Genomic DNA, 18,027 nt, shown 5'->3' with positions numbered 1-18,027 from the left:
TTTGTAAAATGAAGATAATGGCATAGCACAGCTGGTGTGGTTCAGTGGTTTAGTGTCGACCTATGAACCAGGAGGTGACGGTTGGATTCCCGGTCAGGGCACATGCCTGGGTTGCGGGATCTATCCTCAGTATGAGGTGTTCAGAAAGCAGCTGATCAATGATTCTCTCTCATCACTGATGTTTCTATCTCTCTCTCTCTCCCTTCCTCTCTGAAATAAATAAAAATACTTTTTAAAAAGATAATGGCATAAATAATCCCTCTCCCAGAGAAATATACAAATAGTTACCTACAACAGTAAAAATAACAAAAATGATTTCTTATTATGCAAATGGAAATAAACTTGAAAATATAAGACTATTTTCAAAACATGCACCAGCTAACTGATCTACTCAGCACACAAGTGTGTACACTGGGACCTAGAGAAGCCAAATTATATTTCTGCCCAGTCCCAGATGTGCAATTGTGGATAGCACTTCATACAAGGTGTTACTTTAAAAACTTGTTCTCCAGACAGAAATTCTGTATGGAGAGAAAAGAGCTAATCTCTGGGGGGCAGGGGTCATCTTTCTACTCCATCAGCAAAGAAGAGGCTCATCAGCACAGACCTGACACCTGACCAGTTTCCAGGAGATGGTGAAAAGCAGAGTTCACGACTGCAAATCTGGCACTGATCCTTCAGCATTCTCATGCTCATCCACATGGGGAACCCCTAAAACAGTTGTACGGTGCTGGCTTCCTAATTTTGATATCCAGAGCATTTTCTTAGGACAAATTGCTACTAGAAGACAATTACATCACACCATCACACTCTTAGGCTCAAAGAATACAGGAGAAGGCATGAATTATAGGACCTGGTTTTGTAATTCATGTTCCCAAGTAAGTGTTGAAGAAAGACTGAAAAATGTCAGACTCACCTTTGGAGAGTGGAGGAGGCTATCCTGTACAAGGTGGGGAAAGCTGTGTCATTTGAAGCAAGTGCAGTTGGGTAAGGTAGAACTTTCTCTAACTTTAGTGATGACACCTCAAGGGGCCAATTATGTTTTGTTTATTAGATTTCTTTTCTTTTCCCTCCTGTTATCTGGTCATTTCTGCACCTAATATCCTAACCTATATTTCAACTTTGCCAATGAAGGTTTTGCTTCTTTGTCCCTAGAGGAGGGAAGGAGCTCACCAAACTTTAATTTCTCAAGAGGGGTTTGTCTGAGCCTTCAGTGACACTGCCTTTAAATGGTGGGAATTTAACCACTTTATGAGCATAAAGATATGATTCCACCTCAACTTCCTCATTCTGATTCACCCATCTCCACATTCCTTTGAGCAATAGCTCTGGGGCCAGGCCATCACTGGGATGCTCTGTGGAACACTGTCTAGTCTGAGTGTGGGCAGGGAGACCTTTTTATAGCCAGTCCCTAGGCAGATGCTGCTTACTATTGGGCTGGTCTTCACATTTGGAATTCAACCATCACATCCTGTAACCTTTTAGAACTTTGCCTTTCCTTTCATGTTAAAGAAGACAACCTTCCTATAAACCCTGGTTTGTACTTAGGGATGTTCAGGGTTCAGAATTGCTAAGAAAAGTGCAATCACCCTGTGTAAAAAAACACTACTGAGGATGTTAAGCACAATACTGAATTTTGGCTAATTATTGAGAGTGAAGATTTCCATTCGTGTGCCTTGCCCAGGGGACAGCGACCAGGCTGTTCTCTGCTCAGCCACCTGGCACTGCCCCAGGAAAGGGCTTGTGGTTTCCTCTCCCAACTTATTCTGGGAGCTGGCGGCAACAGCATCATCTCCCAGCCAACTTTCTAAGCACAATAAACAATCTGCCTGCTGAGGGCTACCTATGTGAGTGCTGCAGTTAGAAGGGGAAGTTTAACCGAGTCCAAGTTAGCTGTGGATCTTCAAAAAGACAAAAGAGACCAAAACAAAGTTGCTTTTCTAGCCTCCAAATGTTGCTGGCATTTTTCATAAAATACTGTTTTGGGTCTTTTTTTTTTTTTGTAACAAAAATCAATTACAGTTGGCATTCAATATTATTTTATATTAGTTTCAGATATACAGCATGGTCGTTAGATATTTATATAACTTACAAAGTGATCCTCCCTATAAGTCCAGTACCCACTTTGCACCATACATAGTTATTGCAATAATACTGACCATATTCCCTATGTTGTACTTTACATCTTCATGACTATTCTGTAACTACCAGTTTGTACTTCTTAAGCCCTTTCTTACTTATTGTGCTCTTCACTTTGTGGATTTACTATATCATTTTTTATCCCTTTATCATTATTTAGTATGTTTTTAGAAGGGAAGAGAATAAACATAAACTCATTACAAAATGTATTTCCTCACCTTTAAATATTATAAATTCATTTTATGACATACAATAGAAAAGATGACATTTCTTTTTCCTGTTAGTGTAGCCATTTGTCCTAACATCATTTATTTAGTAGACTCTATTTTCCTAAATTGATTTGAAATTACATACTAAATCCCATATACAAAAGCTTCTTTGGGTTTATATTTTGATTCATGGGTGCATGTCTTTTTCTACAACAATACCACAGTTTTAATAGTGGTTACTTTATAATATATTTTTCTATACTAAGGCAGGCACACCCTCACTTTATTACACTTCGTTCTCAAAAACTTAACTTAATGAAGGTTAAATACCCTAAATCCACAGCAAACATTATACTTAATGGAGAATCTATAGATGCTTTGCTTTGGATCAAGAACAGGAAGGGATATCTGCTATATGTGTGATATGACATTAGTAGTCCTGGCCTAAGAATAAAAAAATAGATTAAGATGTACCAAGTTTATAAGAAGAACTATCACTATGTACAGATGATACCATTATATATCTAGGGGATAATATTCAACAGTCTATTAGATTTAATAAGTAAGAACTAGATACAAGACCACCTTACAGAAATCAAGAGCATTTATGTACATCACCAATAACCAACTAAAAAAAGAAATGCCAGTTATAAATGCAACATAAATTATAAAGCACTTAGGGATCCCTTAACAGAGAGTATACTAGTACATGACTTCTTTGGAGTACTCTGCCAAAACTTTGTCTTCCCAGTATTCTCTACCTACCTTTTCTATTTTACTTTTCTCTATAGCAATTAAAACCACATAATATACTACATATACTACTTATTTAGTATATTTATTGTCTAGTTCCTTTAATTAGAATGTAATCTCCATGAAAGCAGAGATTGTTGTTTGCTTTTCACTGTTGTAACTACAACACCTAGAAGAGTGTCGCATATAATAGGTATTTAACAAATATTTGTTCAACACAGATGGAGAAAATACTAATGCTCACGAGAGGAATGGCATGCTTTGAGTTATGTTTTAAAGGGATTGCTCTGAGGGCTGTGATACAAGAGTAGAAGCAGAGAAATTTGTTGCAGACCTTTGCAGGACCCAAGTGGAAGAGATGGGGGCTCGCACCAGCATGTAAGAGTGGGAGGATGAGAACGGAGTATATTCTGTATAGATTTAGAAAGCATCAATAGGATATTCTTGTAGATATGAATCATTTGTGAGAGAAAGAGTAGTGAGTAGTGAATGGCCTGACCACAGTGGTGATGCAGTTATCATGAACTGAGGTGGGGAGGCATGGATAGAACAGTGTGGGGTGAAGGAAGACAGGATTCAGAAGTGCAGCATAAGTAATTCATATCAATTACTCAACAAGTAATAAAAGATAAAACACTTTTATATCTTTTAGGCTAGAAAAAAAATTCAAAGTGTGCAGGCTCTGTGTAGATAAGAACTCTCATGCACTAAAGGGGTATAGAGTTATAAAGCAATTCTGGAGAGAATATTCTATGACCTAGCAACTTGACTGCTGTGTGTATTTCCTAAATAAATTCTCACATGGGTACTTAAGTGTGTATATATTATGAAGTTCAATATGGGGCTATATGTGATTGTGTGTGTGTTGTGGGGGGGAGTTGGGTTCCATAATAAAGAGTGACAGCTAAAATATTGGGAACACCATAGATTACTATAAACAGAAGTAATAAATGAGCAATATGTATGGGTCTTAAATATATATGTGAATCTTTAAAGTATAGTGTTATGTAGTATAGACAAAGGATGAATAGTTAACAATATAATGCACTTAAAAAAAATACATAAACTTCAGAGGGAAGGCAGGGGAGGGAATAATAGATCAACCAAAGGACTTGTATGCATGCATATAAGCATAACCAACGGACACAGACGCTAGCAGGGTGATGGCATGTGCTGGGGGTTGGGGTGGCAGGGAGAGGTCAATGGGGGGGGGAAAGATACATATGTAATACTATATGTAATAATTTAAACAATAAAGAATTTTTAAAAATACATGAATGTACCTCAATCCAATTATATGTATTAAACACATTAGAAATCCTATCTAATAAAAGAGTAATATGCAAATTGACTGTACCTCTGCTACACCCACAAGTCACATCCACCAGCCACGCCCACCAGCCAATCAGGAGGGAATATGCAAATAAACCCAACCAAGATGGCTGCAGTTACAGAGAGCAGGAGGGAGGCTTGGGTTTCCCTGGCAATGGAGGAAGCCAAGCTTTCTGCCTGCCCTTGCCGGCCCAGGCCTCCACTCAGTGCTACAAAGTTTCAATGATAGAAGATAAATAAATTCCAACAGAAATGGCGGCAGCCACAGAGCTGGAAAGAGCAGGAGGCTAGGGTTTCCCGCAGCAATGGAGGGAGCCAAGCTTTTGCAGCCCTGGCCTGCTTTGGCCTCTGCTTAAGGCTACAAAGTTTCAATTATAGAAGATAAATAAATCCCAACAGAAATGGCTGCCACCACGGAGCGAGCAGCAGGCTTGGCTCCACTCCAGGCTACAAAGTTTCAATTGTAGAAGATAAATAAATCCCAGATCCCAGGGCTTCTGCTTGGGTCGCCTGGGGGCGTGGCCGGCCTGCAAACCACCACAGGCCCCTCACCCAGGCCGCCCCACACCCCAAGGGAACCCCCACCCTGATTCGGGACACCCTTCAGAGTCCCCCCAACTGCCCTCCCCTACAGGCCTGGTCTCTCCCAACTGCCATCCCTTGCAGGCCTGGTCTCCCCCAACTGCCCTCCCCTGTGGGCCTGGGTCCCCAACAACTGCCTGGGTCTGCCAACAAACCAGCTGGCCCCCACCCGTGCACCAGGCCTCTATCCTATCTAATAAAAGAGTAATATGCAGAGTGACCATCACTCCAACACACAAGATGGCTGCCCCCATGTGGTCAAAGATCCTGCCCCCATGTGGACACAAGATGGCCACCACAAGATGGCCAGCAGGGGAGTCCAGTTGGGAGGAACCAGGCCTGCAAGGGAGAGCAGTTGTGGGTGATCAGGCCAGCAGGGGAGGGCAGTTGAGAGGGACCAGGCCTGCAAGGAAGGCAATTAGGAAGGCAACCAGGTGAGCAGTTGAGAGCCAGCAGTCCCAGATTGTGAGAGGGATGTCCAACTGCCGGTTGAGGCCCAATCGGGATCGGACCTAAACGGGCAGTCGGACATCCCTCGAGGGGTCCCAGATTGGAGAGGGTGCAGGCTGGGCTGAGGGACACCTCCCCCCGCCCATGCATAAATTTTGTGCACCGGGCCTCTAGTTAGAAATAAAAGTAGAAATGGAATTTAAAAATAATTAATTTTTAAAAATTAATAAAAGGCCTTGTGTAATTTATTAATGTCCCATGTACTGAGGAGTATTATTAATCAATTAACTCAACTCTGCACCTGAGATTTTTAAAGTCTTATTTATTAACTAGAGGCCCCGTGCACAGGGGGGGGGAGGGTGTCCCTTAGCCCAGCCTGCACCCTCTCCAATCTGGGACCCCTCGAGGGATGTCTGACTGCCCGTTTAGGCCCGTTGGGATGGGGGCTAAACGGGCAGTCAGACATCCCTCTCATAATCCAGGACTACTGGCTCCCAACTGCTTGCCTGCCTGCCTGCCAGCCTGATCAACCCTAACCACTTCCCTGCCAGACTGATCGATGCCTAACTGCTCCCCTGCCGGCCCAGTCACCCCAAACTGCCCTCCCTTGCCAGCCTGGTCACCCCTAACTGCCCTCCCCTGCAGGCCTGGTCCCCCCAACTGCCCTCCCCTGCAGGCCTGGTCTCTCCCAACTGCCATCCCTTGCAGGCCTGGTCTCCCCCAACTGCCCTCCCCTGTGGGCCTGGGTCCCCAACAACTGCCATCCCTTGCAGGCCTGGTCCCCCCCCCAACAGCCCTCCCCTCGTGGCCCAGTCACCCCTAACTGCCCTCCCTTGCCAGCCTGGTTGCCCCTAACTGCCCTCCCCTGCAGGCCTGGTACCCCCAATTGCCCTCCCCTGCTGGCCTGATAGCCCACAACTGCCCTCCCCTGCTGGACATCTTGTGGAGGCTATCTTGTGTCCACATGGGGGTGGCCATCTTTGACCACATAGGGGCAGCCATCTTGTGTGTTGGAGTGATGGTCAATTTGCATATTACTCTTTTATTAGATAGGATATTATAAATTCCAACACATATGATCTTTTTTTAAAAATATATTTTATTGATTTCTTACAGAGAGGAAGGGAGAGGAACAGAGAGTCAGAAACGATGAGAGAGAAACACTGATCAGCTGCCTACTGCACACCCCCCACTGGGGATGTGCCTGCAACCAAGGCACATGCCCTTGACTGGAATTGAACCCAGGACCCTTCAGTCCACAGGATGACGCTCTATCCACTGAGCCAAACCAGTCAGGGCCAACACATATGGTCTTTATGTACTTCAGAAAAGGCAACTCCTAAAATAGTAAAGAAAGTTTCAATCAATAAACTATTCAATCAGCAGGAATTATTAGTATTGTTAAGGCACCACAAATACAAATATTCTTAAATGAATAATCCGTGCTCTCAAGAAGCTTATAGTCTAGCTGGTGAATACAAGACTTCCTTTCTTTTCTTTTTTTCTTAATCCTCACCAGAGGTTATTTTTCCATTGATTTTTAGAAAGACTGGAAGAGAGAGGGAAAGACAGAGAGAAATATCAATGTGAGAGAAACACATCTATTGGTTGCCTTCTGCATGAGCCCTGACCAGGGCCCAGGCCAGGGAGTAGCCTGCAACTGATGTACAAGGCCTTGACTGGAATCAAACCCAGAATCCTTCAGTCTGCAGGCTGACACTCTATCCACTGAGCCAAATGGGTGAGGGCAAGACTCCTTTTCTAAGGCAGCAACTTTAAAAAGTGGGAGATTCAAGGAAGAAACCAAGATGGCGGCATAGGTAAACACCTGAAATTGCTGCCTTGCACAACCACTTCAAAACTACAACTAAAAGACAAAATGGACATCATCCAGAACCACAGGAAGGCTGGCTGAGTGGAAATTCTACAATTAGAAGGAAAGAGAAAAGCACACTGAGACTCAGAGGAGGTGCGGAAGTAAAGTGCAGAGGTACATAGGTGCATGCGCAGAAAGGGCTGGCAACTGAGGACGGGGTTGTCTTTTTCAATTGGGAGGGAGACACAAGCTCCCAACTGCTCTGAACTCCAGTTCCGGGCAAGACTCTGGAGACCCAGACTCATACAGGGAGAAACTGGACTGTCTGGCATCAGGCGGAACTCGAGGGCGGCTTTCTCTCAGAGGTGCTTGCAGCAATTACCATGGGACACTGAGACCGGGCAGCCTCTTAGGGCAGGGCTGAGAATCAGCCATTGCTGTTTGCTCTGCCCTGTGGATTCCGAGACCCCACCCCACCCAAGTTGTGCACAGAGGCTTTTGCATATGAATGGCTTGACCCTTTGCAATCTAAAATTACCTAACAAACTGCAGCTGAGTCAGAGAGATCCAGAACATCCAAAAGAAGGCCCAAGGCCCCACATCAGCTTGCATTGCTTCACAGCTGGGCCTCATCTGGGCACCTCCAAACCCCAAACAAAGAAGAGGAATCTGAAGATCTCTCCCTAGCTCCTGCTGAGTGGCCTCAGGCAGAGGCTAAATTAGCACCTCCTTGGAGATCCAAGAGCCAGTGTACCCAGGGGTCAAAGTGGGACCATCCAGATTACAACTCCTCAGATCCATAAGGGACACACTCAGGGGGCAGACTCAGCGAGCACCAAAGCCCCACTGAAGCAAGTCTTGCCCCATAAGGGTGTTTCCAGCAGAGAAGTTCTCCCATCATAGACACAGCTGATTCTCACAGCCAGTTGGCCTGGAGGTCAATTCCTCCCAGTGATACCAACAACAATCAAGGCTTAACTACAACAAGACTGTGCACACAGCCCACAAAGGGGTGCACCAAGAGAGTCCACCTCAGGTAACTGGGGAGGCTGAGCCACTGGCCCCTATAGGTCACCTACCACACAAAGCCACTCCATCAACACAGGGAAGCAGCCAAAATGGGGAGACAAAGAAACAGGTCAAAAATGAAAGAAATGGGAAAGAAACCAAGATGGCGGCATAAGTGAACACCTAAACTGCTGCCTCGCACAACAATTTCAAAACTACAGCTAAAAGACTGAACGGACATCATCCAGAACCACAGGAAAGCTGGCTGAGTGGAAATTCTACAACTAGAAGGAAAGAGAGGGGCACATGGAGACTCAGAGGAGCTGCAAAAGGCTGAGGTACAGAGACACATGTGCGGAGAGGACAGGCGGCTGAGTGCCTGGCTAGCTTTCTCTAGCAGGAGAGAGACGGAAGCTCCCGACTGTACTGAACCCCAGTTCTGACTGCACTGAACCCCAGTTCTGGGTGAGACCCTGGGGTCCCAGACTCATACAAGGGGAATCTGGACTGTTGGGAAAAGAGAGGAGCCATGAAAGGCAGAGGTCTGGAGGTGCGCTTGCAAGTGCGCGAAGAGAGGACTGACTGCTGAGTGTGCCACAGGCTTTCTCTAGTGGGAGGAAGGTGGAAGCTCCTGACTGTGCTGAACTCCAGTTCCGACTGCACTGAACCTCAGTTTCGGGCGAGACCCTGGGGACCCAGACTCATACGGAGGGAGTCTGGACTGTCGGAAAAAGAGAGGAGTGCACAGAAACTCAGGGGAGCCGCAAAAGGCAGAGGTCTGGAGGCTCGTGCGCAAGTGTGCGCAGCGAGGACTGACTGCTGAGTGTGCTGCTGGCTTTCTCTAGCGGGGGGAAGACGGAAGCTCCCAACTGTGCTGAACTCCAGTTCCGGGCATGAATCTGAGAATCCAGATTCATTGGGGGAGAAACTGGACTGCCTGGCAGCGGGCGAAACTCGAGGGCGGCTTTCTCTCAGAGATGCTTGCAGCGATTACCATGAGACACTGAGACACAGGGGCCTCATAGGGCAGGGATGACTGGAAGCCAAGGCTGTCTGCTCAGCCCTGAGACTCCACCCCATCCAAGCTGAGCACAGAGGCTTTTGCAACTTTGCAAGTCTTGTCTCATAAGGCTGTCTCCAACACAGAAGTTCTCCCAGCATAGACACAGCTGATCCTCACAGCCAATTGGCCTGGAGGTCAATTCCTCCCAGTGATACCAACAATAATCAAGACTTAACTACAACAAGGCTGTACACATTCCACAAAGGGGTGCACCAAGAGTGTCCACCTCAGGTAACAGGGGAGGCTGAGCCACTGGGCCATATAGGACACCTAGCACACAAAGCTACTCTACCAACTCAGGGAAGCAGCGAAAATGTGGCATCAAAGAAACAGATCACAAATGAAAGAAATGAAAGAAAACAAACGACTGGATATAGAGTTCAAAACCACGGTTATAAGATTTTTCAAGAATTTCCTAGAAAAGGCCAATAAATTTAGCAAGACCCTCGAGGATATGAAAAAGGACCAACTAGAAATTAAGCATACACTGACTGAAATAAAAAATATTATACAGAGATCTGACAGCAGACTAGAGGATCGCAAGAATCAAGTCAAAGATTTGAAATACAAAAAAGCAAAAAACACTCAACCGGAAAAGCAAAAAGAAAAAAGAATCCAAAAATTTGAAGATGTGTAAGGAGCCTCTGGGACAACTTCAAGCGTACCAACATCAGAATTATGGGGGTGCCAGAAGAAGAGAGAGAGCAAGATACTGAAAACATATTTGAAGAAATAATGACCAAAAACTTCCCCCACCTGGTGAAAGAAATAGACTTACAAGTCCAGGAAGCGCACAGAATCCCAAACAAAAGGAATCCAAAGAGGACCACACCAAGACACATCATAATTAAAATGCCAAGAGCAAAAGACAAAGAGAGAATATTAAAAGCAGCAAGAGAAAAACAGTTAATTACCTACAAGGGAGCACCCATATGATTGTCAGCTGATTTCTCAACAGAAACTATGCAGGCCAGATGTCAGTGGCAAGAAATATTCAAAGTGATGAATAGCAAGAACCTACAACCAAGATTACTCTACCCAGCAAAGCTATCATTCAGAATTGAAGGGCAGATAAAGAGCTTCACAGTTAAGTAAAAGCTAAAGAAGTTCATCACCACCAAATCAGTATTATATGAAATGCTAAAAGGTATTCTTTAAGAAGAGGAAGATGAAGAAAAAGGTAAAGATAAAAATTATGAACAACAAATACATGTCTATCAACAAGTGAATCTAAAAATCAAGTGAGGGGGAAACCAAGATGGCGGCATAGGTAAACACCTAAACTGCTGCCTCGCACAACAATTTCAAAACTACAACTAAAAGACAGAACGGACACCATCCAGAACCACAGGAAAGCTGGCTGAGTGGAAATTCTACAACTAGAAGGAAAGAGAAAAGCTCACAGAGAATTGGAGGTACGGCAAAGGGTCTTTGTGCGCGCAGAGAGGAAGGGCAGCTGAGAGCCTGGCTGACTTTCTCTGGCGGAAGGGGGAAGGAAGCCCCCGACTGCACTGAACCCCAGTTCTGACTGCACTGAACCCCAGTTCCGGGTGAGCCCCTGGGGACCCACGCTCTTACAGGGGGGGAGTCTGGACTCTCAGGCGGAGACTCGGGAGCCGGGAAGGCAGAAGTCTGAAGGCGCGGCGTGCTAGTGCGCACAAAGGCTGCGGAGGTTGCCACAGGCTTTCCCTTGTGGAAGGGAGTCGGAGGCTCCTGAACGCACTGGGCCCCAGTTCTGACTGCACTGAACCCCGGTTTCAGGCGAGCCCCTGGGGACCCACGCTCTTGTGGGGGGAGTCTGGACTCTCGGGCGGAGACTCGGGAGCCGGGGAAGGCAGAGGTCTGCGCGTGCGCACAAGGGCAAGGCTGACGGGAAGCCAAGACTGTCTGCTCCGCCCTGAGACTCCACCCCATCCAAGCCGAGCACAGAGGCTATTGCAATTTGGCAAATCTAATCCTATAAGGCTGTCTCCAGCACTGAACTTCTCCCAGCATAGATGCAGCTGATCCTTACAGCCAACTGGCCTGAAGGTCAATTCCTCCCAGTGATACCAACAACAATCAAGATTTAACTACAACAAGGCTGTACACACAGTCCACAAAGGAGTGCACCAAGAGTGTCCACCTCAGGTTAACTGGGGAGGCCGACCCACTGGGCCATATAGGAAACCTAGCACACAAATTTACCCTACCAACTCAGGGAAGCAGTGAAAATGCGGCGTCAAAGAAACAGATCACAAACGAAAGAAATGGAGGAAAACAAAAGACTGGATATAGAATTCAAAACCACGATTATAAGGCTTTTCAAGAATATCCTAGAAAAGGCCGATAAATATAACGAGACCCTCGAAGATATGAAAAAGGACCAACTAGAAATTAAACATACACTGACTGAAATAAAAAATATTATTCAGAGACCCAACAACAGACTAGAGGAACACAAGAATCAAGTCAAAGAATTGAAATACAAAGAAGCAAAAAACACTCAACCGAAAAAGCAAAAAGCAAAAAAAAAAAAAAAAATCCAAAAAGTCGAAGATAGTGTAAGAAGACTCTGGGACAACTTCAAGCGTACCAACATCAGAATTATGGGGGTGCCAGAAGAAGAAAGAGAGCAAGATACTGAAAACCTATTTGAAGAAATAATGACCGAAAACTTCCCCCACCTGGTGAAAGAAATAGACTTACAAGTCCAGGAAGCCCACAGAACCCCAAACAAAAGGAATCCAAAGAGGACCACACCAAGACACATCATAATTAAAATGCCAAGAGCAAAAGACAAAGAGAGAATATTAAAAGCAGCAAGAGAAAAACAGTTAGTTACCTACAAGGGAGCACCCATACGATTGTCAGCTGATTTCTCAACAGAAACTATGCAGGCCAGACGGGAGTGGCAAGAAATTTTCAATGTGATGAATAGCAAGAACCTACAACCAAGATTACTCTACCCAGCAAAGCTATCATTCAGAATTGAAGGGCAGATAAAGAGCTTCACAGATAAGAAAAAGCTAAAGGAGTTCATCACCACCAAACCAGTATTATATGAAATGCTGAAAGGTATTCTTAAAGAAGAGGAAGAAGAAAAAAGTAAAGATAAAAATTATGAACAACAAATACATATCTACCAATAAGTGAACCTAAAAATCAAGTGAATTAAAAACCTGAGGAACAGAATAATCTGGTGAATATAATAGAATCAGGGGCATAGAAAGGGAGTGGACTGATAATTCTCAGGGGGAAAGTGGTATGGGGGGTTCATGAAGAGACTGGACAAAAATCATACACCTATGGATGAGGACAGTGGGGGGGAGGTAAGGGTAGAAGGTGGGGTGGGAACTGGGTGGAGGGGAGCTATGGGGGGAAAAAGGAGAAACAATTGTAATAATCTGAATAAAGATTTATTTAAAAAAAAAAAAAAAAAAAAAAGTGAATAAAAAATCTGATGGCCCTAACCAGTTTGGCTCAGTGGCTAGAGCGTCAGCCTGGGGACTGAGGGGTCCCGGGTTCGATTCCAGTCAAGGGCATGTACCTTGGTTGCGGGCACATCCCCAGTGGGGGGTGTGCAGGAGACAGCTGATCGATGTCTCTCTCTCATCGATATTTCTAACTCTGTATTCCTCTTCTTTCCTCTTTGTGAAAAATCAATAAAATATATTTTTAAAAAATCTGATGAACAGAATAAACTGGTGAATATAATAGAATCAGGGGCATAGAAAGGGAGTGGACTGACAATTCTTGGGGGAATAAGGGTGTGTGGGGGTGCACGAAGAGACTAGACAAAAATTGTACACCTATGGATGCGGACAGTGTGGGGGGGGGCAGTAAGGGCAGAGGGTGGGGTGGGAACCGGGTGGAGGGAGCTATGGGGGGGGGGGGGAAGAGGAACAACTGTAATAATCTGAACAATAAAGATTTATTTTTAAAAAAGTGGGAGATCAAAACACCTTTACTGTTGAGATTTTATTCAGAAATTTTAGCACAATTTATGATGCTAATTGATAGGATTCAAAATTTCCAGTGAAAGTCAGTATTTATGATTAAGCTATTAGTATTTATTAGTAAATTAATACATTGCATAAGTCTCAGATTTCATACAGAAGAAACTTACATTTATAATTATTTTCTCCATGAATATGATGACTTGTGGAAAAATAAACTTTCCTTTTATAAAGATTTATCTGTTTCTTCTGACTCTTGCCAGGTAACCAGTGTGCCACAAATGCAGTAAGAGAGGGGATGGGAACAGACGAAGAAGCATGCTGCTGCTGGATCACATTGAGCCTTGCATGTGTGGAGTCTGGATTTTAATGTAAACAGGATAAAGATGTGCCCTGATTTGTTTCCTAAGGTAAAGATGCCTTCTTCAGGTCAAATGGCCCAGGTCACGCAAATAAATTTTATGGAAATAAAGAGTTGGAGGGGACTGATAGATGAGAGAGACTTCATAGACATACCAAGTGGAATGAGACTGAACTACAATGACTAAGGATGTTTGTTTGGGTAATAAAGCCATAAAGAAGTACAAGTAAGTGATTGCTACAAAGGTCAAGATAGTATTCTGGGGAGAAGGAGTTGTGATTAGGACAAGCACATGAGGGGCTTCTGTAGTAGCTGTCAGATCTGTTTTTTTACTTGAGTGTTACAAGGGGTATTGTATTATAATAATTCACTAAGTTACATTTGTTTAGTGTTGTTTTCTGCTTCTGTGTTTTATTTCACAACATAAAGTCAAAAATAAATAATAATTTTAAAAATTAAAGCTGCTATGTAAAGAATAAAATGTAGAAAGCAGACTGATCATATATTTTGTTAATAAAGCTCATGGAATCTATTGATAGATTAGATATAAAAGAAAGAAATTATTGCCCTAGCCAGTTTGGCTCAGTGAATAGAGCTGCAAACTAAAGGGTCCCAGGTTTGATTTCAGTCAGACTGCAAACTGAAGGGTCCCAGGTTTGATTTCAGTCAAGGGCATGTATCTTGATTGCAGACTCCTCCCAGGCCTGGGCCCTTGGTCAGGGCTCATGCAGGAGGCAACCAATCCATGTGTTTCTCTCACATTGGTGTTTCTCTATGTCTTTCCCTCTCTCTCCACTATCTCTAAAAATCAATGGGAAAAATATCCTCAGGTGAGGATTAAAAATAAAGAAAGAAATTATTCTGAGTGTCTGATGGTTCCCTTTACTAATACAGTCCAGGTATATTGGGACAAGAGGAAAGGAATACCCTGGGCTAGAAGAAGCAAGAGCAATAGTTCTATTTTAATTATGTTAAGAATGGGATTCCTGTGATAAATGAAGGTGTTAAGTAAGCCAGTGGACATGTGTGTTTGGAGCTCATGAGAAAGCTCTTGTTTGAATTGGAGATAAGAAAAATGAGAACTTTAGCTTTGACAGATAAATAGATTATAAATAGATTAGATAGATGGATGGATGGATGGGTGGATGGATAAATACATAGGTAGATAGATGCCAGGGTTCTCAGTAAAATCAAAGCCATAGGACAGTGATCTACTACAGCCAAAGAAACAGGAAAAAAGTTCATTTTGAATAATTGTATATAGAGAGTAAGTTGCATACTGCTTAGTCCTATAGTTGTGTCCTAAAAATATTTTTAAAAATAGTTGAATATCTACTCTATGCTACCACTCTACCAGGTATTTTATATGGATTACTCATAATCTTCAAGATAATAACACTTACTGGTTATTCTTTTTATAGCTGAGGAAACTGGAAGTCAGAGGTATTTAGTACATTTTCAAAGCCATATTGCTGGTGAGGGTTGGGTCAAAATTGAAGTATGGCTGTTCTCAGCCTGAAACTTTTCATTGTCCACATGGTATTTCCTGAGGGAATATGCAGGAGGAATATGAAAGGGAAGGGGAAAATATGAATTCTAGGACAGATTACCCAGCAGACCCCTGTTTAATAACTGAACGCATTTTTTAGCACATGTATAACAGGGCAATGATACATAGTGAAAATGTGGACTAGTGTGGAAAGTCAGTCTAAAAAGGATGTGCTCACTATTATCTACCTTATCAGCAAATCTGAGGACAAAGGACATGTCAATCATTTCCTCTTTGAAATGTTCTCTGGACTGTTGGAGGGAAGTAAGACTCCTTTGTGGTTTTTTAAATATATTTTATTGATATTTTACAGAGAGGAAGGGAGAGGGATAGAGAGTTAGAAACATCGATGAGAGAGAAACATCGATCAGCCGCCTCCTGCATACCCCCTACTGGGGATGTGCCCGCAACCAAGGTACATGCCCTTGATCAGAATCGAACCTGGGACCCTTGAGTCCGCAGGCAGACGCTCTATCCACTGAGCCAAACCGGTTAGGGGAGTCTCCTTTGAAACTTCACCTTTTTTCATTAAGTTTTCTCAACACTCTTCTTAGGGCCCTCATCACCTCCTTGTTCCTCAAGCTGTAGATTACAGGATTCAGCATTGGTGTCACCACAGCAAAGAAGAGGGTGGTCATTTTCTGTTCTGCTGGGGAGTCAACCTCAGGTCTCATGTATGTGAAGATGGCCGTTCCGAAGCACATGGACACCACAGTGAGGTGGGAAGCACAGGTCCCAAAGGCTTTGCTACGTCCCTGAGCAGAGCGAATACGCAGAATGGCAGCAACTATATGACCATAGGAGAAGAGCACCAGGGAACAGGGAAGCATGATCACCAGAAATCCCGAGATGGCCACCATGACCATGTTGAAGGAGATGTCCACGCAGGCTAGCCGCAGCACAGCCAGGGTCTCACAGGCAAAATGGTTAATAATGTTGTGACACAGGGGAAGCCGAAAGGTGATGATTGTTTCCATCAGTGAATTCATGAAACCAGCCACCAAGCAGCCAGCAGCCAGCCTCAAGCATAGCCCTCCGTGCATGATGACTGTGTAGTGAAGCGGGTGGCACACTGCCACATAGCGGTCATAGGCCATGGCTCCCAGCAGGAAGAACTCAGACCCACCCAACGCCAGGGACACATAGAGCTGGAGCACACAGCTTTGGAATGGGATGGTCTTCCAGGCTGACAGGAAGTGAACAAGCATCTGTGGGACAGTGCTGTTGGTGTAACAGATGTCCACAAATGACAGGACACTGAGGAAAAAGTACATGGGCGTATTTAGGCCTCTGTCCAGTCTGATAAGGAGGAGGATGAGAAAGTTCCCCAGCATGGTCACCAAATACATGGCCAGGAAAAGGAAGAAGAGGGAGACCTGAGTTTCCCAGCAGCTGGACAGGCTCAGTAGAATGAACTCACTCACCCAAGTCTGGTTTTCCCTGCCCATGAGCCTCTGAAGACAAAACCCATGTTATAAATCAATAAATACCAGATACTTAAGGTGGCAGAGAGCCTGATAGGGCATGTAGACCAAATAGCCATCTAATACTAAATGGTATGGTTTCCCTAATTGTTTCCTTCAGGGTTTGGGCCATAGTGAAACATATTAACATGACTCAGGTTCAAGGAGAAAATAAAATTTTTCTTTTCTCCTTCCTTAAGTAGGAAAGGTTTTATTAGAATACTTAGACATTTAAGTTAAAAGATTAACTGTAAAACACTTCTTTTCCTCAGAGCCAATCCCTAACCCTGAGGTTTATTTACTTCTCCATTGGAAACCCGTTTTCACCTCTTTACTCTATCAAAATCCATATTAAATGGAACCTAACAGGCAGAAACAGGCTTTTTTTTAATGACATTTTTACACCTGGATTCTCTATAATAGTGAAACACTCAATTTTCACCTTTTGAAATAAGAAATGTGGAGTTATAAGTTAGCAGTGGCAAATATACAATAGACTTTTTAAGTAGCAAAAAATTGTCAAAATTACATTTCAGAGACAGTGACATAAAGAATGAAGACCTGGGCCATTGGGCTTAGTTTTGAAAAATCTTCACCTGCTTGTCTTTTTATCTGGATGAGAGGCTAAGAGGACTGCCATACATACGCCATACATATGTTTCTTTACAGGCATGACTGTCAAGAAACAACTCAAAGTCAGGGAGGCATTAATTACCTTCCCTAAGAAATAAGAAGAACACAAATACTTGCCATACATATTAGCCTATTAACTAAGAGGTAATGGAAAGCTGGCTGTGCATTCCCACTGATTCTATTTGTATGTATCCTGGACAGTGGTAGTTATGGATTGGAGACTATAATGTGATGGAAAATAATTAACTGGAATTAACCCAGTGCAATGACTGTTGATTAGCTTTCTTTTCCTTTTATCCCCATCTGAAATACTTGACTATCCTGTGCCTCCCCGCCCCCAACCATCCACCCCCCACCCAAGAAACTGTCTTCTCTCATCCTCGCACTATACTCGCTCTATCATGATCCGCATGACAAAATGCAATAGGCTAGTCTGCTCAATACCATCCTTAAACTTTCTAATCCTGCTGGTATATTGCTATTTCAGAAAGCTCAAGCACTCTAGTATTCTCTCTGGAACTTTAGTATTATCTCTAGCAACCCTGTTTGCACCTTATTCAAGTCACAAGTGATTTTCAAAAACCTCATGGATTTAAAATAGCCCACTCTCAGTTTTCCACAGTCTGCCCTTTAGGTAGAGAAAGTGAAACCCATACACAGCAGTGCTAAGGAGATATTATTTGCTTGCTGTAATCAGATAGTACCAAAGAATATGTTATGAGAATCAGACT

The 18,027-nt window shown here is 43.7% G+C and overlaps 1 protein-coding gene across 1 annotated transcript; it reads right to left on the bottom strand.

Annotated features, from left to right (window-relative positions):
• Positions 1–15,715: 15,715 nt before the first annotated feature.
• On the bottom strand, positions 15,716–16,648 carry LOC308247210 (olfactory receptor-like protein OLF3; the record flags this gene model as incomplete). Its single annotated transcript, XM_080665988.1, has 1 exon — positions 15,716–16,648. One exon carries the CDS (start codon positions 16,646–16,648, stop codon positions 15,716–15,718), a length of 933 nt encoding a protein of 310 aa, XP_080522114.1.
• Positions 16,649–18,027: the final 1,379 nt, after the last annotated feature.

Source organism: Plecotus auritus (genome assembly GCF_963455305.1).
Source record: "Plecotus auritus genome assembly, chromosome: 4".
Classification (NCBI taxonomy): domain Eukaryota; kingdom Metazoa; phylum Chordata; class Mammalia; order Chiroptera; family Vespertilionidae; genus Plecotus; species Plecotus auritus.
The sequence above is the reverse complement of the archived record's forward strand: the minus strand, read 5'-3'. Positions and strand labels throughout refer to the sequence as shown.